The sequence below is a fragment of the Osmerus eperlanus genome, chromosome 19 (genome assembly GCF_963692335.1).
Source record: "Osmerus eperlanus chromosome 19, fOsmEpe2.1, whole genome shotgun sequence".
NCBI classification, from domain to species: domain Eukaryota; kingdom Metazoa; phylum Chordata; class Actinopteri; order Osmeriformes; family Osmeridae; genus Osmerus; species Osmerus eperlanus.
The window spans coordinates 2,774,569-2,801,923 of record NC_085036.1 but is presented as its reverse complement, the minus strand read 5'-3'; the positions used below and the strand labels follow the sequence as shown (position 1 = coordinate 2,801,923).

Genomic DNA, 27,355 nt, shown 5'->3' with positions numbered 1-27,355 from the left:
CGACCGCCTTCTCAGTGTTGCCAGATGCACGATAATTATCCTCCAAATACAACCATTGCCAATCTGGCAACACTGAGCACCTTGCCGCCTCCACTAGTTGCTAGTGATGGGAAGTTCGGATCATTTTATTGACTCGGTTCTTTGAATCTCGTTCAGTAAAATGAACAAATCTTTTTTCGAGTCATCCGTTCATTTCAATGGGGGGGGCAGATGAACGAATCGTTCACCACCAACCGTGTCTTCGGATCAATGTTTCGTTCTTCTGCCAACCGAGTCTTCGGATCAATGTTTCGTTCTTCTGCCAACCGAGTCTTCGGATCAATGATTCGTTCATCTGCCGGGTATGAGTTTTTGGATCATTTTTTACGTGACCTGCATAGGCTCAGTACTGGTAGCTAGAGGAAACTGAAATGATTTGTTCATTTTGACTGGGTCTTCGGGTAATTTTTTACGTGACCTGCATAGGCTTAGAAGAGGAAACAGAAAGTATTTTTACCTCATTCACTTTCGCGTGATTGGGTTTAGTAAAACGTGAATGATATTCGTTCACAAGTGATAATTATAGGTTTTGTTATTTTAACTTTTTTTTTTCTTTTCTCGACCACGAGAAAATGAATGAATCGCTCTCTGAGACTACTCGTTACTCTCGATTCATACTAATGATTCGTTCAAAATGAACGAATCGTTCACGAACGACACATCACTACTAGTTGCATTGTTTACAACAGCACATGACATTTGCAGCCATGCCGAAACGTAAATGTAAGATCACAGACAAAAAAAGAAATAAAACATGTTTTCGCCTCGCCTGTGATGCTTCGGAAGTTGAGTGCATGAGATGCAGAGCAGGCACTTATGTGTCAGTGGCAAATAAAGGTGCCAGCGATTTGTATTAGTGATGGGCATTCCGGTGTTGTGAGATCAGATGCACAGCTTTCATGAGAGGCACCCCTTCGCTAGTAACAGTAACAGACTAGTATGAGTAGCCAGACTAAGTTTCATGCATGTGACACTTTCAAAGTCACAGTTCGCAGAGGGTGCATTTCATGGCAAGAAGGAATACAACCAGCCTGCCATGAAATGCACCCATTCTAGTGTCTGTTCTGTATATCCCAGCATCAAATGATTATTACTGTACACTGAGGGGACTACTATGAGTAACCACAGTAAGTTTCAGGCATTTGACACTTTCCTAGTCAGAGTTAGCAGGGGGTGCGTTGCATTTACATCAAATGGAAAACAAGGCCTGCCATGAAATGCTCTCCCCCCGCATAAGTTTCTTCCCTTCTACCCCAGCATTATATACATTAAATAGCATACATTTAATACCAATACATGTGTATGTATAGGTTGGACAGGTCTGAAAACAGAATAGTCCATGGTAGGTGGGGGATTATTGGTGGTGAAGCTTCGGAGCCGCTTAAGTCTCCCCACTTTCAAGAAAAGGCTTTAAGATGCACTTGTTCCGGGAGTACAACGGTACTTAGGAATGATTTGCTGGACCTGATGTTAGCTTCCTCCAGGAACACAATGACTCTTACTGAGGGACTTGTTGCTCTTGTTGGTTAGTTGTAACTGATTTAACTTCTTGTACTCGCTGTGAATTATATTATTGTTGCTTGCTTTTTCTACAGGTACACTCTTGGACTTTTGAGGTTCATGTTGTTTAATTTGTAACTTGTTTAACTATATGCTCTTATGGTTCTTCCCATTGGCACTTATTTGCTTTTCACAATATATGCTTGGCTACTCGCAATGTTCAATGTTCAATCTCGTTGTTATGATCAGTGACCTATGCACTTTTGTAAAGCTCTTTCTTGGAAGTCGCTTTGGATAAAAGCGTCTGCTTAATGAATAAATTTAAATGTTTCTACCTTTTCTTACTCTTATTATTACATTTACATTTTACATTTAGTCATTTAGCAGACGCTCTTATCCAGAGCGACTTACAGTAAGTACAGGGACATTCCCCCGAGGCAAGTAGGGTGAAGTGCCTTGCCCAAGGACACAACGTCAGTTGGCACAGCCAGGAATCGAACTGGCAACCTTCGTATTACTAGCCCGATTCCCTCGCCGCTCAGCCACCTGACTCCCTATACTTTATTATTCCCTATCCCATTATTATTATTACACATCTTCTTCCGCCATTGGAGTCTATGGCAGACCCTAGAACTATATGGTAAAAAGTTGTGAAATTTGGCACACTCATTAATTATTTACACCAAGTTTCATGTCTCCCATTGGAGCACTCTAGCACCACCAACGGGTCAAAGTTGTACTTGTGTTTACCCCAGTAACTTTTGAACCCTTATGGCAGATTTTTAAAAATGAGGTACCGTTGGATTCCCTGGAGTTCAACACACCCTATGGCGTAAGAAAAAATGCTTCTTTCGCTGCTCCTCTTCAATTTTTGTCCAATCTTTCACAGAATTGGCGAGTATCATCGTCAGAGCAACCATCACAAAAAAATTCAAGGGATTTCTGATTTTCAACAAAGCAACCAAACAGGAAGTTGGTTCATATCTCAGCAACTCTTTGAGCAATCAACACCAAACTTGGTAGGTTGACTCTGAACCCTCTTCTTAGGATGTCCAAACAATTTGGTGTCATGTGATCACTGGGCGTGGCCGCGGGAAGCAAAAATGTGTTTAGGCCAATAACTGTTGATTTTTTTGCCTTTAATAAGTGATTCCTTTGTCTCATGATATCTTTGGACATCCTGTGTGTGACACATGATAACTTGTGATAACAGCCGAATTGATGCGGCCGCCATTTTGAATTAATGAAAAAAAAAAATCTGTACAAATGTTGCCCAATCTTCACCAAATTTGCCAGAGATTATCTTCTGACCAAGCCTCACAGCTATCATGTTTTTTAGATTTTCGAAACTGTTTGCCCGGTACAACCGATCAAAATTTGCCGTTAAGCCAGAAAACAGGAAGTTGGGTCGTATCTCAGCAAATCTTTGATGGATTCACACCAAACTTGCTGCATGTACTCGTTACCCTGAGGTGCTCGGCCACCTCATTGCTGCTTGCAGCTATATTTCTGTTTTATTTTTTCATTTATTTCATTGACTTAAACAATAGGAGTTATATTTCCTATATTAAACAAGGATTTGGTGGCTAGAACATTTCTTTTGATGTTGATACATCAAAAGGTTTTAGTACTTGTCTTTTGTAGGCTATAAGCATGTGAACCTTAAAAATACATATTTTAACTGTGACTTTGACTATGATAGCTGTGAAAACAATTCTAATAACATTATTAAATTAAATCTTACTCTACCTTAACCACAATGTCTTTAAAAATGCATTGATTTGTTATGGCTCTCCTTCGAGTTTCGACTGCTCGTCTGACTGGGTGTGTGTGAGTTGGTTCGGCCCTCCCTCATGCAGTATAATTGGTTGACACCGCGTGTATTCAGGGCGGCGCCAGGAATTTTGGGCCCCATGACACATTAAACCAATTGGGCCCCCTCTGGGTCCTAAAGGCCGATATATGCTTCTCCGTTTTCCAAAAAACGGACACATGGGAACGCCCTTCTCTACGGGGAACGCCCTCTCCGAGCTCTCCGAGAGCCCTCGGAGAGCCCCGAAGAGATCGACGTGCACCTCCTGAATTTTCTAACTATCCGTCGTAATTTCGGATAGTTACGGATACCCCCTTGGCTGTGATTGGTCAGTATTAAGAACCGCTTGCGTCAGGGGCGGGGGCGCCGTGATAAACAGGACGAACAGAATCCTTTGACCGCCATTGCTGTAAGTTTTTACAATTCATATTTCAGCTAAACAGTACATTTAAATCAGCATCTGAATTAAAATGTGACAAGAAATGGGCAGTGTAGTTGCTGAAAATGTGCGTATTTTATTGATGAAACGGCTAATTAGTAAATTTGCTCCGACTTCTCGATAACCTAGGTAAATAAACACTCGACGACTTACAAAAAAACTTTGCGCCACCTACTCTTCTGGCGGTGAATTGTTTTCAGCACCCACAGCCTACGGAGAAACCATAAACGCAGTCTATCCGTCCGTACCAGTCCGTATCCGTAAGCCCGCTCATCCGTAATCTGAGTCGGAGAAGCATATTGCGGCCTTAACTGTCAAAACTTTACGTAACTCTAACTAAAGGCTTGCAACTGTCTTGCTTCTTGTAGTTCAATACAAGTACTAGCACAATATTTACTGCTGGTAAATTGGACATGCAAGTCTGCATGTGTACATCATCATTATCATCTCTGCTGGCCAGTGCCCTCACAAAAGCCTCCCTGTCCCTGTCAGTCAAATCTGCTGGCCACAAACCTTTTTATGACTTCTGTCTTCTTCCACCATGCATCTCTCATCCTCATCATCACTCAGTGTTTCCCACACATACACTAATTTGTGGCGGTGCGCCACAGAATCAACACCGGCCGCCACATATTGCGTTTTGTTATTCTTTTTAAAATTTTGTTTACGCTATTTAAAACACGCAGCGTATTCGTTCAGCTGCATTTCCTTTCCCTGCTCTCCCTCCGTCTCTCAGTCACTCACGCGTCTCTCTCACATACAGAAACACAGTCACAACGTCACAACGTCAGCACACGTTAGCAACGACGCATAGATACGCCGTTCAAGACAGACCGATATCCAGAGATATATATAAAGGCTAGATTTCTTGTCCGCGTTGCCAGACAACCGATTTTTAAACGGTTTGGTTTGTTATCAACGTCAGAGATAAGGTTATGCCACTGCATACTTATGAATAATTATGTTATTTTTTTTAAATAGAACAGAAGTATGCAGTGACATAACTACATCTCTGACGTTGATAAAAAAAAAACGTTTAAAATCGGTTGAAAATTGAGCAAGTTATAGTTATTTAAAAAGTACATGTAGCACCAACACAATAGGTGCGTTCGACATGGACTGCGGCTGCATGAAACGACCAGCGAGAGTAGCCGCTTGCAGTCAGGGAGGAGTTGAAAACGGCTCTGTAAAGTCGGACATTCCAGCTTCTCGTGGTTTGCTGCGTTGACGTCAGTCATGGCCGATCAAGCGCTGTTTGCTTACTTTACTTTATTTATAATTAAACTTAGTCTTTCGGTTAGTGTAGAGGTGGACTGAAACCCTTTCTTCAACAAATTTTTCATTCAATTAAACTCTTTGGTCCGGATTTGAGCGTTGGCGAAACTGAAGGTGTCAAAATAATTACAAAACACGCGTCAAAGTTGTTATGTGTGAGTCTGGCCAATCATGAAATAGCTGTGTCGTCATTAGAACCCGTGCAGTTGCTCTTGAGAAAATGCGCTCGGCTACACAGCCGGCAGTTCTCGAATCGATCTCACGGTACTTTGATGGCTACGTCACAGTGACCGTCTCAAGTCGGACAAAAAGTCTAACGCCTGGGACACACAGTCTGCGAAGCGCCTGGACGCGCCGCGCAGCACCACGATCGGCTACGATCGGCTACGATCGGCTACGACTGAGCAAAAGCTGTTCACTACAGACGCGCATTTCTCCGCGCCAGTCACCAAGCCTTTCAGCTACTCCTTTACGCTGACATGGTACATAAACATGGCATTGGCTATATCCCAGCATTGATCCTTAATTTGCGTTGTTCTTTTTTTTTTTTTGCTGGGGGGTCATACAACAACTCCCTGTGCTTTTCAACTTCGAGAATTCATTTGATGCTGATTTTAGAAATCGACTTGGGGGTTCTCTCTCGGTAGGCTATGTCTGCACGCGTGTGTGTTGTGTGCAACGCGTGACAACTCGTTTCTCTCAAACAAACAAAACAACTACGGGCATGCTAGCTCAACGGATCAATCCGTTTATTTTCATTTGTTTTCATCAGGGTAACCACATGTAAAGGACGTTCGTTACCAACATTGTGTAATTATAAAGTCTACAACTTTACAAATGTTCACCGTAGTCTACAATTAATGGAGTAAAATCTTAATAACATGTTTTTTTATTCAAATATATCAACTAATATGGTGTATTTCATCATCCTGCAGCCGATTTCGCGAGCGTCTCGCGAAAAAATTCGACTTCGCAGCCAGTGTGGTCGGTCCCATTTGATAACATGGGCGCCGAAAGAAAAAAGGAGGCGCTTCCAGGCGTGTCGCAGCCGATCGCAGCCGATCGCAGGCAGTGTGTCCCAGGCGTAACCAGAATTCACTGTTTCAAGTCAGCCGCCTGCAGCCGGCTGCAGCGCTGCATGAAGTCAGTCCATGTCGAACGCACCTATTGTTATGGGTGAGCGAGTTGACTGTAGCAAGATGGCCGCCATGTGCGGACGTTCTAGACTCCGCCGTAAGAAAGTAAAGACATCTAGCCTTTATATCTATGGCGATATCAGCGAGCCCTCAGCATTAGCTCTAGTACCATAGCTAAAAGTCTAGGAAAGTTGAGGTTACTTTTTGCTAGGTACCTATAAACATGTCTTAATCTGCTAGACAAGTGGGTTCCTCTTTATTCTTTTGGTGAGCAATCTCACGTGCCCTACTTACCGGCGTCATGGAGCCGACCAGCTAAATAGTTATTTAGCTGGTAGCGTTGCTACCTGCATATTTTATTTATTTATTGTTTATTTCGGGCGCAATGGCCCATACCCGAATACATTACATACAAGAGACATGAATCTACTTAACTAAAAACAACACAGTTAGGCGGCATCTCGTGGCCTATGTACAGTGTAGCAGTAGTTTCTCCAAAACTGGCTCCTGGAGAAAGCGTCCGAGAGTAACGAGAATATACCTAGCTCTAACGGAAGAAACGGTTGTGGACGATAATGGGGTCTGGAACGTTGGCGAGTTTGAATGGACAATAATGGGGCCGCTTACTCTACAGCTGGCAGCTCTGTTTTTCTCCTAGATTCAGACCTAGCCCCGGTAAATTGTAGAGCTAGCTAACTACTACACTTCTGTAGTAGTGCAGTAACTACTACACCCCACAATTTCCCCAGAAATATTTAGAGTTTAGAGTTATTTCCCAGAAATAACAGGGGCGGAGCTAGACTTTCAGTGCAGTGGGGGCGGAGCTTCATCATGGGGCCCTCTGCTACCAAGTCATTTTAAAATTAAAACCGTAAAAAAAACGGTAAAATATCTGATGAATGCATATGTTATAATGTGTCACTTGTTCAGCCAAGTAAGCCTATATGTCAAATAAGACACAAAGAAAAGCCACATTTGTTGACAAGTTTGTATTGACGAACAAAGAAAACAGTTTGCCAGTCAAATAAAATATTTTCAACACCACGGACAGCAACAGCTGATTGACAGCGATGGGGCTGAACAGGTCAAGTGCGCTCAATCAGTGCCACAGTATTTCTTACAATTTTGTTGTCTGCTTAACGATCCTCCAGAACAAATAAATCTAACAAAACTATACACATATCCCTCATTAAATCTTCATCCTCCTCCTTCATGGTGGAAAATTTGCCAACCACTCTGTCCTTGTCAATATGTATGTCCCGCTCCACACACAGAAAGGTGAGATTTGACAGTCTGGCCTCATCCATGCACGAACGCAAGTAGGCTATGTCTTAATGAGATGGCTGAAACTTCGTTCGGCACTGAATGTAGCGTTTTGTTGCCTGGTAATTGTTATTGTTGTGCTGGTTCAGGCAGGAGGACTCAGTATGACTTTACGAATACTTTATTTCCCACTATACAAACACGATTGTACATTTGATTTGATTTGGCATTGTGGTTCTGCTCGCATCGGCTCCCTGCCGCATCCGACGAGACACCGTCTCGACCTCCGAGCAGAGAGCGGCGACGCATTCCCCCTGAAACAGGAAACAGAAAACAGAACCAAGGGTGGAGGCCGGGGAGGCGGAGGCAGCAGGAAGACTGAAGTCTATGTCGCACTAGCGATGCATATGCCGGGAACCCCTTATATACCACGCCCTATTAGGAGGGAGTGCCCTGTGCATAAAATGACGCATTGCTAGTGGCGCGCTATGTCTCACGTCCTCCTTCATGAACCAGCTCCGCTTGTTTTACCATAGCCATGAGTTAAGTGACTGTTAAAAAGAGCTGGATTAACGGAATGTGGTAGCGCGAGATCAGAAGCCGTAGTTAGCTTCTTTCAGCTAATTATCTGCATTGTGTCACTAAGCAAGGGCCCCTTTCTCGTAACGTGACTCAAGATCGGCGCAGTTTGGGGGCCCCCTGACTGGCACGGGGCCCTGGGGCGGCTGCACCAGTGTGGGAATTACGGGGGGGTTTGGGGGGGTCTGAACCCCCGATTAAGGCTCGGACCCCCCCAAAAGAGGTAAAAACCACAGGCCGGGGGGGTCGATACATTTCGTTCTTACCTGTAATCGTAAATATTACAATATAATTACCATATTCATTCAGTAACAGGTTGGCGATACACAGAAATGTTGACTTTATGGCAGGGAATATCACACACAGTATTACACTGACTGCCATCTAGTCAAAATTCACTCAATAAACACAGCGCGAGTGACAAGTGCCCAATACAACTCAAGAAACAGCGCGAGTGACCAGGCAGTGTACACTGCTGGTTCAATCACCTCAGTGTAGCTACGTAGCGGTACGTTCCGCGTCGTGAGAAAGTTCAAGAAAGGCAAGTTATCTAATACCCCCCAAAAATCTGTCACGAATGTATTTGTAATGGCAATTAGCTGTATAATATTCACAAGAATGTTAATGATAGAAACATGGTTAACCACCCACCAACTTAAAAGATAGCTATCGCTAGCTCTGTATCAAGCAAGATAGCTTAATTTATCTGTCTCATTGGTTGTCAGAATCTGTAAAAATTTCCAACTAGCGTACTTTGTGGTACGGTAGTTGTGGTAGTTTTGTAAAGATCAACTTTTTTATTTAAGAAAGACATTACTACAATAGTGTTTGTAGTTTTAGTAGTGCGTGTGTGTGTGCCATTGCCATTTACTTGGTTGGGGCGGCAGCAGGGGTGAACGTCGTTCCGAGGCGGGGGTGGGGGGGGGGCACTGAGTTGACCCCCCCGATTGTCATTGTATAATTTGCACACTGGGCCGCACCCATGCACCCACGCTATCTCTGCTACTGGGCTTCAACCAGTGCTGCTCAAGCAGAAAGACAGGGTCAGGGAGAGAAAAAGATAGATTTGTTCGGCATTGAAGGAAGAATAGGAGAGGAGGACAGCATCCAGAATGCTGCTGTGAGAGAGCCAGCTGAAGCAACAGGTGAGGTGGACAAACAGATGTAGAAACAGGCAGGTAAGAAAGCAGGTCTCAGGATAAGGGAACTCATTTATAGTCTTCAGTTTCTGGCAGATATGACTTGAATGGGGTGTGAATTTTGTATAGGGTGTTAAATGTGTGTATTTTGGGTTGGGCGTGTGATTCATTTTTGATTAATATTATTTAATATAATAAAGTTCTGTGTAACAAATGATTAATTAATGAATTATTTTGAACCCCCTCGGTCTGACATGGAACCCCCCCCCCCTCTCTTTTCATTTAAAACATGTCGTTTTGTTTAGCTCTCAAGTCTTCTCACGGTGTGTTTCAGGTGTTGCCTAGCAACTAGTGCTGTCAAACGATTAAAATATTTAATCGCATTAATGTCATAGTTAACTCGCAATTAATCGCACATTTTTATTCTAAATGTCCCTTGATTTCTTTTTGTCCCATTATTTTTTCGCATTTTAATGCTCTTATCAACATGGAAAAGTGGATTGGATGCTTAATTAGTGCAAATGTTTTTTTTAAATTGAAGACAACATTGCAACATTGCCTGGCTTTGACGAGGGGGCGGAGAATTCGCATCAGCTGTGTGCTTGGCCATCAAGTGGTATTTCAGACTCGACGTGCTGCAGTGATAGCTCAGTTCACAACGACAAAACAGGTCTTGTCAGTGGAACCATTTGGCAAATTTGTAAAAGAAACCTTTTCATTCAGAATCTCATTGGCATCCATTTCGGCGTCTCGCGCTCGCTATCCACTCAAAACGTAACTTTAGCCTACTACTCTTTAGCCGGCTCGCAAGCCCAAACAAGTGTGTGCGGCATGCCTGTTGTTTTGTTTCCGGTCTAGCTAGATCCGGTATGGTGTTGTAGTTTTTCTAACGTCAGTAGTCGTTGCAACAGCATGTGAAAAAAATACAAAGTTTGCTAGGCCAAAAAGAACGTTAATCTCGCGATAAAAGAATTAACGCAGTTAATAACGCGTTTAACTGACAGCACTACCAATCTGAAATCTGAGCAACCAAACCTAGCAATCTGCCTAGCGCTTGTCATTTTTCTCTCTGTGTTCACACTTTTCTGCTCTTTTATAAAGTTAAGAATTTCCTTGTCGCTGTTGATGTCTTCATTATCATCTGGATAGTAAAACCAGAGAATGTCTAATATAAATAGCCTTAAACAGGCTCTGGTAAAACTCTGACTCCTCGATATCCCTCATTCTGAAGATGACGTCAGAGGGCAATAAGAATCCGTATCAGACCGGCGAGGAGGTTTATAGAGCTCCGGTAGTTGACGTCACGCAATCCCAGCATGCACCGGTCATCGCCATTTTGGCAGGAAAGTGGAGAGCCAAGTGGAGCGCCAGAGTGTACATACATATATACTTACATACATATTATACATAGTTTAATTTGCTGCCTATTTCAATAAACGTTGATTCAACATGGTGGATAGCTGCTGTGCGCCGGGATGCCTGAACCGTCAGGGAAAAGATAGAGGGAGAGCATTTTATAGGATTCCTAAGATCCAGAGAAAAGAACCCCATAATTCCTGACAACCACCCATGGCTTAAACTGAGGATCATTCAGTCTCTTGGAATGACTTATCTGTAATAAATATGTAATGGCATTTTTGTGATGAAAAGTGCACTGATATAATGTACGTTAGCCAACGTTAGTACCTAACCGTTGACGAACGTTACAGACTAGGTAACGCTAGCTAGCTATACAAGTTATAAAACTGACTGCATTAACGTTACACATAGCAATTTGTTGCTGGTAGACTTCAAAGCTGAATATTCATCACTAATCCAGCTGATTGCGTCCATTTATACCCCTCCATGCTTTTGTAGGCTTTCAAAGACTCCAGAGTAGGACGAATGAAAGTTGATAAGAGAGTTGTAAATATCTGGATACAGAAAGTCAGGGAAACCTTCCGTTTCACTCGTAAAGGTCGTAAAAATAACTCCGGGAGCATTATATGGATCACTAATGTTTAATCAATCAAGTTTTGCTTTATAGCTGCCTATGTCTTTTGAATTAAAGTGCGCAGTGAACTCGGACAGGTTGAAATCTGTGCCGGCGCCGTTCATTTTTGCCACTACTTTCCTGCGAAAATGGCGACGTAAACAGTAAAGTCACGTGACGTCCAGAGCTCTTTACGCAGCTGCCATCACTACCCATTAGCCAATCAGAACGCTCAGAACTGTCGTTGCCATATAATAATTAACTTTTATTGCCAAACACAAGTAAAAACAAATAGATCATTAATTGTATTATTATATTTGAAATATATATATACTCAATGATGATGGTTTATATGATATATAATATATATAATTTCATATGAGTTTTTTGGGGCCCCTGTCAGTCAGGGGCCCTTAGAATCATCCTAACTTTTCCCCCCTATACGGCGCCCCTGCGTGTATTATTGACAGGAACAGAATGTGAGGATGATCAGACAGTCGAAACGAATGTGTGTGCGCCTTTAGGCCTATATAATTATTTTTTGGTTATTCTTTGAATTAGTCAATTATTTTAAATACAATTAAAATCTTTCATTATTTAATTATTACATAATCATTTAATTTCTATTGGCTATATTAATCTATAAAAAATAGAGTCGGCTCTTCAGATATGCGAGCCAGCTCCCGACGTTCACCATTCGCGAATGACCCATCACTAATTTATATGCATTCACATGGTCATGGTGCGGCATGCAATACACTACCACTGTGGCAACCTTCTGATTAATAGCCCGATTCCCTAACCGCTCAGCCATCTGACTCCCTACACATTAATGAACATTAATGTAGGACTATTCATCTATGGATATTTCAGGCATGTCTATGTCTTCGGACAAACAAGCAACAAAACAAGTCTCATTCTTTACAAATGTTTCATTCAGGTTTAAACTAATAATATAATTTCAAAATATTGATCAGTAGAAACTTTATTTTACCCCAAAATCTATACACTCCCAACTTTTACCAATGTCACTAATGTTCAAACAAATACATACAAATATAAAAAATACAATCAATGGACAACATATACAATTGTTGTCTTACATTGTAATATGTACACCTTCACACAGTACCTTAACGCACCATAACTAATGATAAATAACAAAGGAAACAGTTAAAATTGCCATACTGGTCTGAAATTTGCTCCTGTGTAGGGAACATTTGTCTGGCAATAATTTACCTGTTGTGCATCTCACAGATTATCACAGTGAAAAAACAGTTGCATTAAGGAGTATTTGATACCAATTGCATAATTTATTTTATATTACAGTTGTAGGTACATATTTCCTTTCACTCTACTGACATCAGTAGTTTGTCTGCGTTATCAGAATAATTGTGGACAGTTACTAAGGAAGTATCTTTCAGTGGTGATAGGATGCTGGGTTCCATGTTCGATACCATGACCTGAAATGAAAACACAGCATATTTATCTAATATCATATTTCGTTGCCAGTCAATAGGGTTCATCTGATTTCTGTATGTGTTTAAGTGCATGGAAACCAGGGAGCTTGACTGTCACGCACCCTGGAGTGCTGTAGGACTGGTTGACCTGGGAGGTCAGAGTAGTGGTGGCGGAAGAGAGAGTGCCTGGGGAAGGCCCGCGACTGGGACTACTGGGAGAGGAACTGGACGATACTGAAACACAGAGGAACACAGTCAGCCAACGTTTCAATATAAATTATGCTCTTAAGAGTATGGATACACATGTATGTAAGTTTCTGAACTTTACTTTGAAGGAATTTGACAATACAAATGTATTTAATTTGTGTTTTCAGAAGCCACCTCCCAGAAATGAGTCTCTGCAGGTTGGGATGTCTGCATTTTGTCACAGAATGTCACAGACTTGTGTTATAAGTGTAATACTTACCTCCCCCTGAAGCAAGAGGGCTGTATGATCTGGATGTGGACGCCTGAAATAGTGTGTTACATGATGGCTGATGAGGAAAAACACATTGCAGTTACATTTATATTTGTTAATTTACCTGACACTGATCCAAAACAACAATAAAGTAGTGCATATGTTAAGTCCAGTAGTAATTAAGGTCTAAAAGTGCACAGTTCTGACAGTATAATAGTCGTTAGTGTCAAGGAGCAGTCTGTATGACACAATGCCACAATAGTACAATCTACAATATTGCATAATTTCACAGTTCAGCTCAATGAAATGCTTTTGATTCACACAATGACTGTACAATGACTACAGTCAGCAAAAAGAAGCTACAAATGAACTTGTTTACAATCCTGAGCTCTTTTACATTATATTCTTAGAAAACATAAACATAATTCTAAAATGGCATTGGTAGAGATACCTGCTAAAATTCAGCTAATTTTGTGGCTCACCATTCTGGAGTTGAAGTTATGAGACTTCATAGGTGAGTTGGACACAGGGCAGTAGATTCTTTTCTCTTTCTGTCTGCGGTTACAGAACCAGACACGGACCACCTCTTTCTCCATGGACAGTTGGTCTGAGATCAGAGTGATCTCTTCTGAGTTGGGCTTGGGGTTCTGAACAAATGTAAATTATGTTGTCATAACAATGTGCTGCTTGCTAGTTCCACTCTCAACTCCAAACTTTACCACAACAATAATTATTGAACAAGGGTTTTATGAATGACGCTATGTAGAATAAACATGATGGTGACATTTATCTTTAGAATACATACAATATAAATGTTCTGTCACTTGCACATTTCAGCACTCTCTGACAAAAGGATTGACTGTTAGCACTGCTTTTAGTGTTTCTGCTTCATTGGAGATACTGTAGATGACATCACAAACTTACGTCCATGAAGCGTTTTTCCAGGGTTAGCTTGATGTTGGTTTCGATACTCGTCCTCTTTTTCCTCTTCCTGCCATATCCTTCCATCAAGGGAGGGAGAGAGGCAGAGGCGCTCATAGGATCCGATGGGGAGTTCTCTAACAGGGAAACATTGATAAGGGCAACCTTAACCAAAGTAGTTTCAGTACAAATACACAAATCGAAACAATTTGAGGCATAAAAAGATAATCATTGCATTTCCCATATACATAATGATGAAGCTTGTCGATCTATGATGTACTCAGTTGTTTGAAAAATATTGTGTTTAACACTCTCATGCTGCACTCTACCTGCATCACTTAACCACTTTTCAAGTAAGGGCTTCAGTTTGCACATGTTCTTAAAGCTCAGGTTCAGGGCCTCGAAACGTGAGATTGTCGTTTGGCTGAAGTCGTTCCCATACAGTTTCCCCATAGCCAGACCTACATCGCCCTTCACAAACACAAGCATACAATCACTTTGTAATACATATCTCTATCCACTATCCCAAAATCAAAAATACATAAATTATAAACATTAATTTGCCAATGTGTGAGGAAACTATAGCCCACACGTCAATGCGTTACCTACAGGCACCAGTGTCTGGTACATACTGTACCTGAGTGAAGCCCAGTTTAATACGTCTCTGTTTGAAGGCCTTGGCAAATTGTTCCAATTCCTCCAGGTCACTAGGTTCGTCCTGTTGGCTAACTCCCATGTGTTTAGGCACCTGTAGGTGGGACATGTCCAGATGGCCCTCCATGGACGAGCCAGCCAGGCCTGAACGACTCATGGCCTGGGAAAAGAGACACACAGAGGGGATGTAGCATTAGGGACAGTGGACCTTGCAATGGATTCATTCGTTTGGAATGAAAAGGTTGTGAGCATTTTGACCTGGACTGGGTTTATGGCAGCAAATGAACCTCATAGTTGATCTACACACTTTTCATGCACGTGTACAAAAGAAAAATTATGTGAGTGATATGGTACTGTGGGATGAGACCTTCTCCCCCCTCAGGGTTAGGTTTACCTGGGGTGTGAGAGCTAATCCAGGCTGGTGCTGCAAGAGGCCTGACTGACTCTGGGGCGGCAGGGACAAGAGGTTCTGCTGCAAAAGTGCTGAACAAGATAAGATATTGGGTGTTTACAGCAGCAGAAAGATAGAGATAATAAAGTAATGAATTAAAGTAAAGAGTGTTTCAGCAATTGAGCAACCAAGTTTTTTGGGGGGGAGGGTTGGTGCTGAACTGTTGACTAATACCTATGACTAGTAGAGAGTGACTGAATTCAGTCTAACAAAAGGACTAGTCTGCTGACATAATAATACAGTGTTTATCAATATATTTATAGACACACATGGGTATTTACCTTGGTGGTTTGTCTGAGTCTGTGAGAGCAGGAAGGATGATGGGTGAGCTCCTGGCATCAGGACCAGTTGCTGCATGGTATGTAGGGAGGGCAGCTCCTGTAGAACAGGGATAGTGACAGGGGGGGGTCTCTTTTTAAATGTCATAACCCATAAATCTGAAGACTATTTTGCTACACTATCTTATTCTTTACTTTTTCCACTTTTTACTGTTTTGTTATGAAATCCTACATTTGGAATTGTAAATATTTATTAAACAGATGTATCCTGGGACTCTCCATGGAGGCTTACAACACACAGACATGCATCCCCACACACACTCAAGAATAGTTAGCTTGTGCCAACAAGTGCCAATCCTGCAGTGCAGTACAACATGCAGTGTGCATGCATCTATTGAGATAGAATATAACCATAGTGTCTCACCCCGCTCAGCTGACCACCATGCACTGGTGAGCCTTGTGTCAGGTGACATGTCTTCAGAGAGGTGACTGAGTGAGGGGAGTCATTCATGTCCTCTGTCTTGATCTGACAACGAAACACCACCACAAAATGACACTCCTCCTACTTTAACAGGAAGAGATTTTCCTTGAACAAAGACTATGAGACTATAAACCTTTTTTCTCTCCATGGATTTAGTTGGCGGTTTCTACAGAACTACCCTAAGTTGAAATTCACCTGTGTTCTAATAGCGGATGGTGTGTGTTTGTGTGCGTGAGTTGTGTGTGCGTTCACATGCATGTGAGCTCTTGAACCGGTTAAGTTAGGTTGCAGGACTTGCTACACGAGATACAAACAGCAATACAGTCCCACCCTCCCCTCGGGCAATGCAGTAGGCTATGCAAATGTATTCCAAAGCTTAGGGCAGTTCCTGTAACTATGAGGACTACAGGCAAAAACTCAACCACCCATCTTGCCAAAGTTTGAAGGAATATTTGAGGGATGTTCAGAATAGCCAGAAGTTGTTTGAAATGTTTAAACAGTAAAATAAACTACGAAACCCAATTGTTTTCCCTAAGGGTTTTACCAAAGTCAGTTTCAGTGGCTGTGGTACAATACTGAATGTCACATTAGGCTATGTACCCAGATATGGGAGAATGTGCTTATCTTTAATGTTAGTTTGATGTCTTTTTATAAAGTGACTGTGGACCGGTGGGCTGGTAAACATCTCCCTGAAAGATTCTCCCAAGCATAAACAATACTGGCTTGTTCAGTTACTGTACGGCAACTCAGTCAGGGGGTTTGGAGTAAAAGCTACATTAAGGATGTTATTATGTATTGACAAAAGGTCATTTATATTAACCTATGTTTAAAAAATACTTTCCATTTAGGAAAGTTTAGTTCTGAAGAAAAGATCGGAAATTAATACTCACTTGTCTGGAGAAGTCAATGCCATTTTGTTCTATGTCTGCAAAGAAAAAACACCATAAACACAATTTATGTACCAGCATGTTGTGTCTTTTCTTGAAAGTACAAGCACCATAACATTGCAGTGGTGAATAATGCCTTGTCCAAAATGGCACATTCACATAATCTCAAATAAACCAAAAAAAGCATGATATATGCCTGGGTTCAAAGGTGTACTGTGCCAAGGCAGGTAATCTTCCCTTATTTGAATGTCAAATGGGACCTCTGGGAGTTTGCGGTGGGTAGCATGCCTGCTAGACCCACAATATGGAAATCCAACCCCTCTCTACGGACAAACTTCCAGTATGGAAATCATCAACCCATGCAAATGAGCTGACTGTAGCCATGGCAACCTTTTCAGGTCCTTCCATTTGAATGTTTACAGACCCACAGGTGCATCTGTATGTCTGTCTCTCTATTTCTCAACACTAGTATACTACCACAGACACACATACATATAAAATGACCCTGTGATCTAGACCTTAGTGGGTGCTCTGCATTCCGTCACATCACATTTGTCACCAAGTGACAAAATCTAGGTCTTAAATTGTGCATTGCATTTGCTTAGGGGACATCCATTTACTTACATACAGAGAAATATCTTTCTAACCTACATGTTATGCACAATTAAATCTTAGTAGTAAGGCTGATATTCTAGCATAAAGAACACTCAATGTAAAAATCTATGAAATAATTTTTTTTATGATTCTGAGACTTAGTATATAAGTATTGACTGTCTTATTTCCTGAGGGTATATAATGTTTTTGGGATAATTCAGAAGATTATAGTTGTCATTTCTGCAATTTGACCAATTCAAGGGTTAAACAAATGAAAACATTCACTTCTCTTTTGTTGTGAATCTAAGTTCCATTTTTCATGCAGTTTGTTCTGTATTTTACTACCTAGTGTGTCAGGACACAGCAAATGGCTTGGAGTGCTTCTATGCAAACAGCCTCGGGTGCATCCTGGTAGGCCTTCCAACTGACAGTCAACACAGCCTTTTTTTCAATGAAGTGAGATTGAGGAAGATACTGGTATGGACAGCAATGTGTCTAAATGTAGTTTTCAACAAAACTTGAGCACATTTGCTAAATTAGTTCTATACTATTAAGCAAATGCTGACATCATCACTGATCATTTTCTGAGATTGAAGAGAATTTTATGACAAAGTTGTCTTTCTTTTTTTGTTTTTTAATTGAAAATAATTATTTCAATTTTCTCAAACGTTCATTTCACAAAGTACATTTCCAGGTAAGTATCAATTACATGACCATTTGGCAAAAATATTGTGGTTAAATTATGAATTAGACAATGATCAAATACAGAACATAAACCAATGTGTATTTTAAAATGTTTGACTGTAACACACTGAATACATACTCTCTGTATTTACTGTGTATAATAAGTACTAAGTACTAATAAGGTTTTTTTGCGCACAGGAAAGAAAAGATGAACATCGAGGGCAAAAAAGGTGACTAAAAGCAAACATGATAACTTTCCCAGATATGTCAGCATAATGTTTGGAGATATGCTTCCCGAGAAAAGAATGAAATGATAGTCAACTACAACATCCTTACCTGTTTGTTCATGGTGAGACTGTTCCACTATGTCAGTGCTCATCTTAATATCTGTAATGATAAATACTGCTTATTTTCCTAAAGGATTGTAGCTTTGCTGGAACAATACAGCAGTCAGTGCTACAAGTAAAATGATCTTGAGGTTATTCTAATGTGCTGTGTACTTTCAAATTTTTCCCCCCACATGAGATTGCTGTTCTCATATTCATAAGTTGGAGGGTATCCCCATTCAGTGTTCACCACAGTTACTCCTGTTTGCCTATCTCTCGCAGTCAAAACAATACAGACCAAGTCAACCCACATTCACATAGATTATTAACACGGCACAAAGATTTATATGACATTTTGGATTAGTTATGTAAAACCTAAACATAATGGACTCATAAATAAACAATTAGTGAGGGCATAAAAAGATAACTCACCTTAGTTTGAAGATTCCCCAAAAAGTTTCACATTTATATATGCCTCTTGTCTTATTAATGGAATTTGAGAACAACTTCGAGAAAAAATCCACTGATGCTCATCTGCATTTACCTAAGTGGGTTAGTAGAGGAACGTTCACCTTTTCAATCCCCCACACATACAGATGGAGGATCATTTGCATAAGTCTCTGGTGTGTCCTATCCAGCCTCAGACTTTTGCATAAAACAACAATGGGACTGCGAACTTCAGTGTGTGTATGTATGAATGAATGGGTTCCCAAGCCAAAAACATGTTAAATTAAAAGTTCAGCTCTGGCCATTAAAAAAAAGAAAATTATAAGATGTCAACATATCAATACCTTTTTTGTGTGGTGAAGGTTTATCCAGTGTCAACATGACTGATGAAAGCAGACTGGAGGATAAAAAAGCATGATGGCACAGGTTCCTCTCATAATGCCCTCATCTAAACTCCTCCTTTTTCTTTGAAACCATTGAGGTGGCATTGCCGTTTCTCAACTTTTTTCTCAGCTACTAGTTATCTTTTTGAATTATATCCAAATGCAAAGAAAAGTAGACCTTAGAAAGGTAAAAACAAAACAAAAAAACCTTGTTTTGAGTGGAACTGCAATTTTGGGATTGAGGGGAAAGGAGTATGCTGAGAATACATCTGTTTCACTCCTGTCATTGGGTTGCATCCTCAACAATGTTGTTTTTGTCATGCCTTTGGACAATCATCATCACATATTGTTCCAATAACTGAGACCCACACTCAAACTCCCACAGAGAGAAAGAGGGGGGGGGGGGGGGTGTAAAAGTATGTCTGGTATTTTAGTACAGTGACTTTGGAAGGTATTCAAACCCTTTCATATTTTGTTGTCATACACTTTATTTATTTATTTTTAAATTACATTTAAAAGTGATGTAATAGCCTATTATAAGTAATAATCCATCCTTACACAATATGCCAATATTTTACTTTTCTTTTACAAACTAAAAACATTTGTGGAATACAAAATATATATTTCTAAAAGTATTCAGACCCATTATTTATAACGTGTCCCAATGCACTGCGCTGACCAGCTGTCTCCGGTGTTTACATACATCTTTAACACCTCCCTTGAGACATGCCATGTGCCAGCCTGTCTCAAGTCCTCCACCATCATCCCTGTGCCCAAAAAGCCAAGGCCAACAGGACATAATGACTACAGACCCGTCGCCCTGAACTCAGTGGTAATGAAGTCTTTCGAGCGCCTGGTGCTGGCACACCTTAAATCCATCACAGACCCTCTACTGGACCCCCTGCAGTTTGCCTACAGAGCCAACAGGTCTGTGGACAATGCAGTTAACATGGCCCTCCACTTCACCCTACAGCACCTGGACTCCCCAGCATCCTATGCCAGGATCCTGTTTGTGGACTTCAGCTCTGCCTTCAATACCATCATCCTGGCCCTGCTTCAGGACAAGCTCTCCCAGCTGAACGTGCCTGATTCCACCTGCAGGTGGATCACAGACTTCCTGTCTGACAGGAAGCAGTGCGTTAAGCTGGGAACACAAGTCTCTGACTCCCGGTCTATCAGCACCGGATCACCCCAGGGCTGCGTCCTTTCTCCTCTGCTCTTCTCCCTGTACACCAAAAGCTGCACCTCTAGTCATCCGTCCGTCAAACTCCTGAAGTTTGTGGACGACACCACCCTCATTGGGCTAATCTCTGGTGGAGACGAGTCTGATTATAGGTGGGAAGCAGCCAACCTGGTGACCTGGTGCAGCCAGAACAACCTAGAGCTCAATGCTCTTAAGACAGTGGAGAGGGTTGTGGACTTCAGGAAGAAAACAGCCCCACTCACCCCCATCACCCTGTGTGACCCCCAGTCAACACTGGAGTCCTTCCGCTTCCTGGGCACTATCCTCTCCCAGGACCTCAGGTGGGAACTGAACATCAGCTCCCTCACCAAGAAAGCACAACAGAGGATGTACTTCCTACGGCAGCTGAATAAATTGAACCTGCCAAAGACAATGATGGTGCACTTCTACACAGCCATCATTGAGTCCATCCTCACCTCTTCCATCACCATCTGGTACGCTGCTGCCACTGCCAAGGACAAGAGCAGGCTGCAGCGTATCATTCGCACTGCTGAGAAGGTGATTGGCTGCAATCTGCCTGCCCTCGAGGACCTGCACACCTCGAGGACCCTGAGGCGAGCGAGGAAGATTGTGGCCGACTCCTCCCACCCTGGTCACTCCCTGTTTCAGTCACTCCCCTCCGGCAGAAGGCTGCGGTCCATCAGGACCAATACCACACGCCCTTCCGCTGTTGGCCTCTTCAACAAGGCCAAGAGTTCATACTGACTTCATGACTTAATGTCCTTAAAACACACTGATTTTTGCACTGCACTACACAATCTTGTACCATTTGTATTTTTTATAATATTTGTATTTTTATATTGTAAATTACTGCAACTTATATTTTATTTTATATTTTATTGTATAGTTTATTTTAATCCTAATTCCACTTAGTATTGCTAGTTATGTACCCTTAGTATAGTTAGTCCTCATATTTACATTTTAGATTCCTATATGTTTAATGTTTGCACCTTCCTGCCAAAGCAAATTCCTTGTCTGTGCAAACTTTCATGGCGAATAAAACCCATTCTTATTCTGATTCTGATGTCACTTGAACATCCAACATAGATATTTGGCCCTAGTCATCGTTCCTTTAATCTTGACCAGTCTCACAGTCCCTGCTAATGAGAAGCATCCTCATAGCGTTGTGCTGTAGGAATGGTATTGGTCATGAATTGCACACTACCTATGAATGTTTTTGCAAGATTTTTTATGTGGCATTGAAGTGAAATTTGCTAAATGTAAGTCTGTGTGTACAATGGCTATTGGGCACTTGGTCATCTCCCTGACAGAGGACCTTGTTGCCCAGTTTCTTGGAAGGATGATAAGCTCTAGGAACACAATAGGTGGTTCCAAGCTTATTTCATTTCACATAGTTGGAACCCTTTGTGGTCCTAGGAAATTCAAATTTTTCAACAGTGTTTTACAGATCAATGCCTCAACATAATTGTTGTATAGATTGATGGATGGAAAATACTGATTAATTTCAAACCCTATAACAACTAAAGGTCAAAAAAGTAAAGGGGTCTGAATATTTTAAAAGATTCTGTACTTGACTGGGAAGGCCAATTCCATATTTTAGAATTAATCCCCTCAGGTTGTACTTGAAGTATGACATTTACCAGAGGATGGCGCCAAAAACTATGTTAAACCATGCTCATGTATTGCAGAATGCGAAAGGTGATATCACTCCATAACACGTCACTCTCCATACAATGTGAGAGACGGAGAGAAAGGATTACCAGATGTGTAAACTTTTATTTTGTAAATAGACTACTGCTCTGCAGCTACCAAATACATAATAAATCATGATAAACACAGTACAAAGTTAAGGCACTTAACAATCAACCATAATGGTATGGGGCACTTCCAAACAAACATACATACCTTTTGAAAAAAGAAGATGAGAATATCATGGTAATTAACATATGCCTGACAATCTTCTGATTAGAAAAACAGAGGCAGACAGAACAAATGTACCCCAGGACTACAAAGATTACAACTGGGCTAAAATGTAATCCCATTAATCTGACAATAGTTACTCCTTGAGAGACTGAAATTACATACAATGCTTAGTCAGTCAAATGTAATCATGAAATGTAGTACAGCACTCTTGCATAAACCATACTACTGGCACATTGAACATATAACATAAAATCAAATAAATAGGTACATATTAGACTGTAATAAACATTTCATCCCACTAGAAACGAGCAAAAGATGGGAAACCTGACAATATGTATGTTGATCAGTCACAAAAAAGACATTGTAGGGAGTCCAGAAAGCAAGGAATGAGCTATTTTTGCCTAAAATAAACTGAAATCAATCAATTGTTGGCTCTGTGTTGCAGAACTGAAAAGTTGTTTTGCTATACACATTACTCATTCTTGCATCATTAGGAGAGAACAATGTAAAAATTATCAATTTATTCAATTTCTTTAAGCCTACATCCCTATGTGGATTTGAAGTTGTAAGGCAAATAATAGGCATCATGGAGACAAAAGCCTACAAGCCAGCCAAAACAGTTTTCTATTAAACAAAGTTTAAATGAAGAGGCTTGGTATAGACTGCACTTTCAATGGTTTAGCTTCACAAAAAGTTCATAAAAACTATACAAAAATTGATCTGTACAATTTTGTTGAGCTGCACAGTTTTCCCACCAATTTAAAATGGCACAGCTGGCAACATACAGCTATGAAGATTAGGTCAAGGTGGGCTGTGTAGCATAATCCTAGACACTTTTCATTTATTTAAGTCAGGTCAATTTTCAGCTGTCCTTATGACACTAAGATTTCTTGGACCGTGACATATTCCTGCTGAATGTTATTTGGGCCATCAATGGCGCTATTACACCCACACTTAAGCAGATATTTTTTGCGGGAAATAAAGCCGCGGCCTGTACCCCAATTTTACAGTTTTCTTGTGGTTGTGCGTCTTATAATTCGAAGCGCTTTATAGCCCGGTTTTAGAACAAAAATGTGGCTTCTTCCCAAGATCTCTACAAACCGTGCAATTCAATGCTCAACACTTGAACGGGGGATTATTACTTGAAAGAGGAATTATTTACTGTGTCGTCTCAGTTACACTATCTGGGCTTGGAAATACAGTGACTTGCTAAAGTAGGCAAATGGCAATTAGAACATAACATTTAGGCTAATAATAATTTCAGTAAATCAAACAGCTGCAAGACCCAGTGAAATATTATATACAGCTAGCTAGCAAACTAACGTTAGCTAGCATCGCTAGCTCTAACGAAATTGGCTAATTCAACTTCGGTAATGTAAGCGACCTCTTTGTAGGTTGTTTTAGATATAATTTTATATGGTCTTGTGAACAATAAGACACGGACACAGTCTCTTTTCACCACTTGTATTTGAATGGAGGTCTATGGAGCTATACCCCTCAAAATCCACTTTTCTCAGGATATATTTTTTTCTCATAATTTGAATTTTGAATTTGAAAGGGGAGGCAAAACAAATACACACTGCTGGGTGTTAGATATTTTTTCAGTCGCTTTTTTGTTCTAAAAAGCCTTTTACAATGTCAATGACGTCATACACATTGTACGGCCAGAGACACTGCTTTACGGCAAGCTCTGTTCACTTCCATTTTTCTCTCGAGGCATCGACAACACAGCTGACAGGGAAGCTCTCCCTGTCAATACACCTGCTAGAAAGAGTTTTGGTTTGCTAATGTTGTTGCTAATGTTGCTAATGCTCTGACATTCTGGTTATGCTTCGGATGCCATCAAGCGGGATCTCTGGTCGTAGCCAGTCCTTCAGTAACCAATCAGCATTCGTTAGCAGAATGCTAGCGTGTTATGGGCAACAACGACTTACCCTGTAAGAAATCTAAAGGACATAAGTACTCGTTCATTCAACTTTCGCGTTGTAATCCATGTTGAACATGCAAAAACTACAATCAAATCTGAGATTTTTCAACGACAATCAGGTGAAAGAGACTAATTTAGCCATTTATCTCCATAGACTCCCAGTCGATCACTCCCAATGGAACTCTGGTGTAACTGCAACCAAATTCGGTACAATGGGGCTTAATAGGGAGTGGCCATGCTCTCCTTAAACAGGCTCTGGAACAGCCCTTACTGACTTCACATAATGCTTACGTCAGCAGCGTGCCTACAGCAACTCCCGAGGGACAAAACACCCTTTTCCGTTGAACATAGAAAGGTCTGCTACAGTAGGCTATCCACAGGATTTGCCTACTAAATACTGAGTACGTAGGCCGAATCCCAATACTCTGTCTTACCCCTACCCCTAGCCCTTAGTTTATCCCTAACCCTTAGTTTACCCATGTAGTATATTGTAGAAGTGGTCTGTTAGCAGTGGTGTATAGTAACAAAGTGGAAATACTTTGTTACTGTACTTAAGTGTTTTTTTTAGATATCTGTACTTTACTATTTATATTTTTGTGTACTTTCACTTTTACTTCACTACATTTTGCAAAGAAAACTGTTACTTTGACTTCGATACATTTCCCCTGAAACCTTCGTTACTCGCTACAAAATACAATCTATCTTTAGAAGAAGAAAAAAGAATCATGAGACCAAAGTCAGGGACTGTGGTGGAACAGACTGCAAGCAAGCAGGTTTGGCGAATCAGTGGTCCTAGCTTGCAAGTTGAATCATTTGTTAATCATGTTAATGCACAATTGCAAACAAGTGCTCTCAAAGCGGCGGTTTGTTGATTCCCAGTGATGCCCAGGATGCTATCTAGCGAGCGATTACATGAGTAGAATTCCACTCTACAATGACTGATTTCATGATGGAAGCAGAAATGGAAGAACCTGCTCTCCCGCAACATACGACGGTGGGGACGAAGACCAACACCCGTTGCCATATTTGCGAGAAATGTCTTCTTATGTTGGAGTGAAAGATTCTTCGTACCGGATGAAGTGTCTCTTATGCTTACCCAAAGCTACTGAAATATTGGCATTCAAAAAAACTCCACATACAACCTCAGGAAACACATTGAGGTAAATTAAAATTAATTCCATGAACGTTAATTTTTAGTTATCATAATTAGCATAAACAAATATTTTCAACACAACTCCTTGTCCTTGGTCATGGTGGCCACAGCACTTAAACGAATAAACGTCATAATTCTCAAAATTCTGACCCTTTACTTTTTTATTAACAGCATTTACTTGTACTTTACTTTCAATACTTAAGTACACTTAATATGGGCTCAGATGGCTGAGCGGTTAGGGAATCGGACTATTAATGAGGAGGTAGTCGGTTAGATTCCCGGCCGTGCCATGACGACCCTACACAACGACCCTACTTGCCTCGGAGGAATGTCCCTGTACTTATTGTAAGTCACTCTGGATAAGAGCGTCTGCTAAATGACAAAATGTAAGGTAAATGTAATATCAGAAAATTACTGTACAGTAAATATCAGATACTTTAAGACTTTTACTCAAGTAGAAATTCAAATGTGAAAATTAATATTCAAATGTAAAAAAAAAAAGAAAAAAACACAACCACGGCAGCAGTCTGTCTGCTTTGTGGGTCGACGCGCGTCTCAGCGTCACTGCTGACAGTTGACTTGCGTGGAAGATGGCAGAAAGTGCAGAACCCAGCTTGACCGCAGCAGAGAAAGTGATTATAACCCCAAAAAATCTAAAGAGTGATGTCTGGAAATATTTCGGATTTTGGTCAGTTGATGGTAAACTTGTTGAGCCTACAGCTAAAGTAGTGTGTAAGCTATGTAAGCTAGAGTTAGCTTATCAACAACTAGCAACTTGAGGCTACATCTCCATGTTTACCACAGCACAGCTCGCTCGGAGCGTTCAATGTCGGTTCTATACTGTAAAACTTCAATTAATGTTAATAATATTTGTTTCAATCACTGAATGAAGCCTGCCATATTGGGGACAAGAATCGCTACCTTAAATTGCTTGCACAAAACTCTTGATCAGAACTCAGAATTTGTTTATTGTTGTCTTTCATTTTACACCATTATGCGCAGAGAGCGCGACGGTGCGGTAGAGAGAGAGAAAGAAAGAGTGCGTGTGTGCGAGCGATAGGCCAAGGTCTGCGGTCTTGGCCATAGTTAATTAACTTTTTTTAGTGTAGGTAATATGTTGTTAAATATGTTTAAACTTAAATAAATTAGGCCTACCTACAGTATACAAGTAGTTGTATCTCGTTTATTTAATTTGTCCTGTTATTGATGTGCCTAATGGGCAACCAGAAATTCGAATATATTTGAATATATGTGTTTTTTTAAAGGGAATATTCGAACGTCATTTGTGAGCAATTTTGACAGCCCTACTAAGCATGGACCAGTTCAAGCCCCCTGCACCGCTCGTGCTCACCGTCGATTTAAGCGAAAATTGGCGACGCTACAGGTACGGATGAGAAGGATGAACCGGTGAAAACTGCTATCATGTTGCACACCGTCGGAGAGGATGCACTTGAGGTGTACAACACTCTCAACGTTGAAACAGCTGGCGATGATGAACCGACGCTGGACGAGGTTATGGGTGCATTCAGGTCGTACTGCACAGCTAAGAAAAATATTGTCTTTGAACGCCACCAGTTTTGGTCTCATTCCATACCTGAAGGACTCGCTGTCGACAAGTTTGTGACTGAACTTCGTCAGAAATGCAAGAACTGTGAGTTTGGTGTGGGTGAAGAAGATATGATAAGACAAACTTGTGTTTAGTGTGCCAAATGCTCGCATGAAAGAGAGACTAGTAAGAGAAACAGGCTTGACTCTAGATAAAGCTGTTGATATTTGCAGAGCTGCAGAAGCTACTAAGTCTCAAATGCGTGTCATGGGAACAACGCAAACAGAAGCATCAGTGCAGGCACTAAGCAAGGTGGCAGTTGGCTCAAAGAAATATAAAGTTAGCAAAAAGAGAATGCAAAGGCCACCAGATAGAGCACAAACATTTAATGCAAATGCATGTAGAAAATGTGGTGGGACACACA

At 41.1% G+C, this 27,355-nt stretch overlaps 1 protein-coding gene across 5 annotated transcripts; it reads right to left on the bottom strand.

Moving 5' to 3' along the window:
• Positions 1–12,122: 12,122 nt before the first annotated feature.
• pou2f3 (POU class 2 homeobox 3) lies at positions 12,123–18,928 on the bottom strand. 5 transcript variants are annotated; one of them, XM_062486123.1, is made up of 13 exons: positions 18,781–18,928; positions 18,359–18,409; positions 16,748–16,782; positions 15,801–15,902; positions 15,380–15,476; positions 15,042–15,130; positions 14,631–14,807; positions 14,323–14,464; positions 13,997–14,130; positions 13,555–13,719; positions 13,082–13,151; positions 12,738–12,849; positions 12,123–12,618 (listed from the first exon to the last, which is right to left on the bottom strand). In XM_062486123.1, exons 2-13 carry the CDS (start codon positions 18,399–18,401, stop codon positions 12,576–12,578), a joined length of 1,209 nt encoding a protein of 402 aa, XP_062342107.1. In that variant the 5' UTR covers positions 18,402–18,409; positions 18,781–18,928; the 3' UTR covers positions 12,123–12,575. The 5 variants fall into 5 exon arrangements, with proteins under 5 accessions (XP_062342107.1, XP_062342111.1, XP_062342112.1 ...); XM_062486127.1 differs by having other exon boundaries at positions 13,082–13,148; XM_062486128.1 differs by having other exon boundaries at positions 13,082–13,124.
• Positions 18,929–27,355: the final 8,427 nt, after the last annotated feature.

Coding starts and splice junctions, on each gene's coding strand:
- pou2f3 (XM_062486123.1), bottom strand. CDS start 18,401: ATGAGCACTGACATAGTGGAACAGTCTCACCATGAACAAACAG. Junction 15,903..16,747: donor GCATTGACTTCTCCAGACAA/GTGAGTATTAAT, acceptor TTTCGTTGTCAG/ATCAAGACAGAGGACATGAA. Junction 14,465..14,630: donor TTAAACTGGGCTTCACTCAG/GTACAGTATGTA, acceptor GTGTTTGTGAAG/GGCGATGTAGGTCTGGCTAT.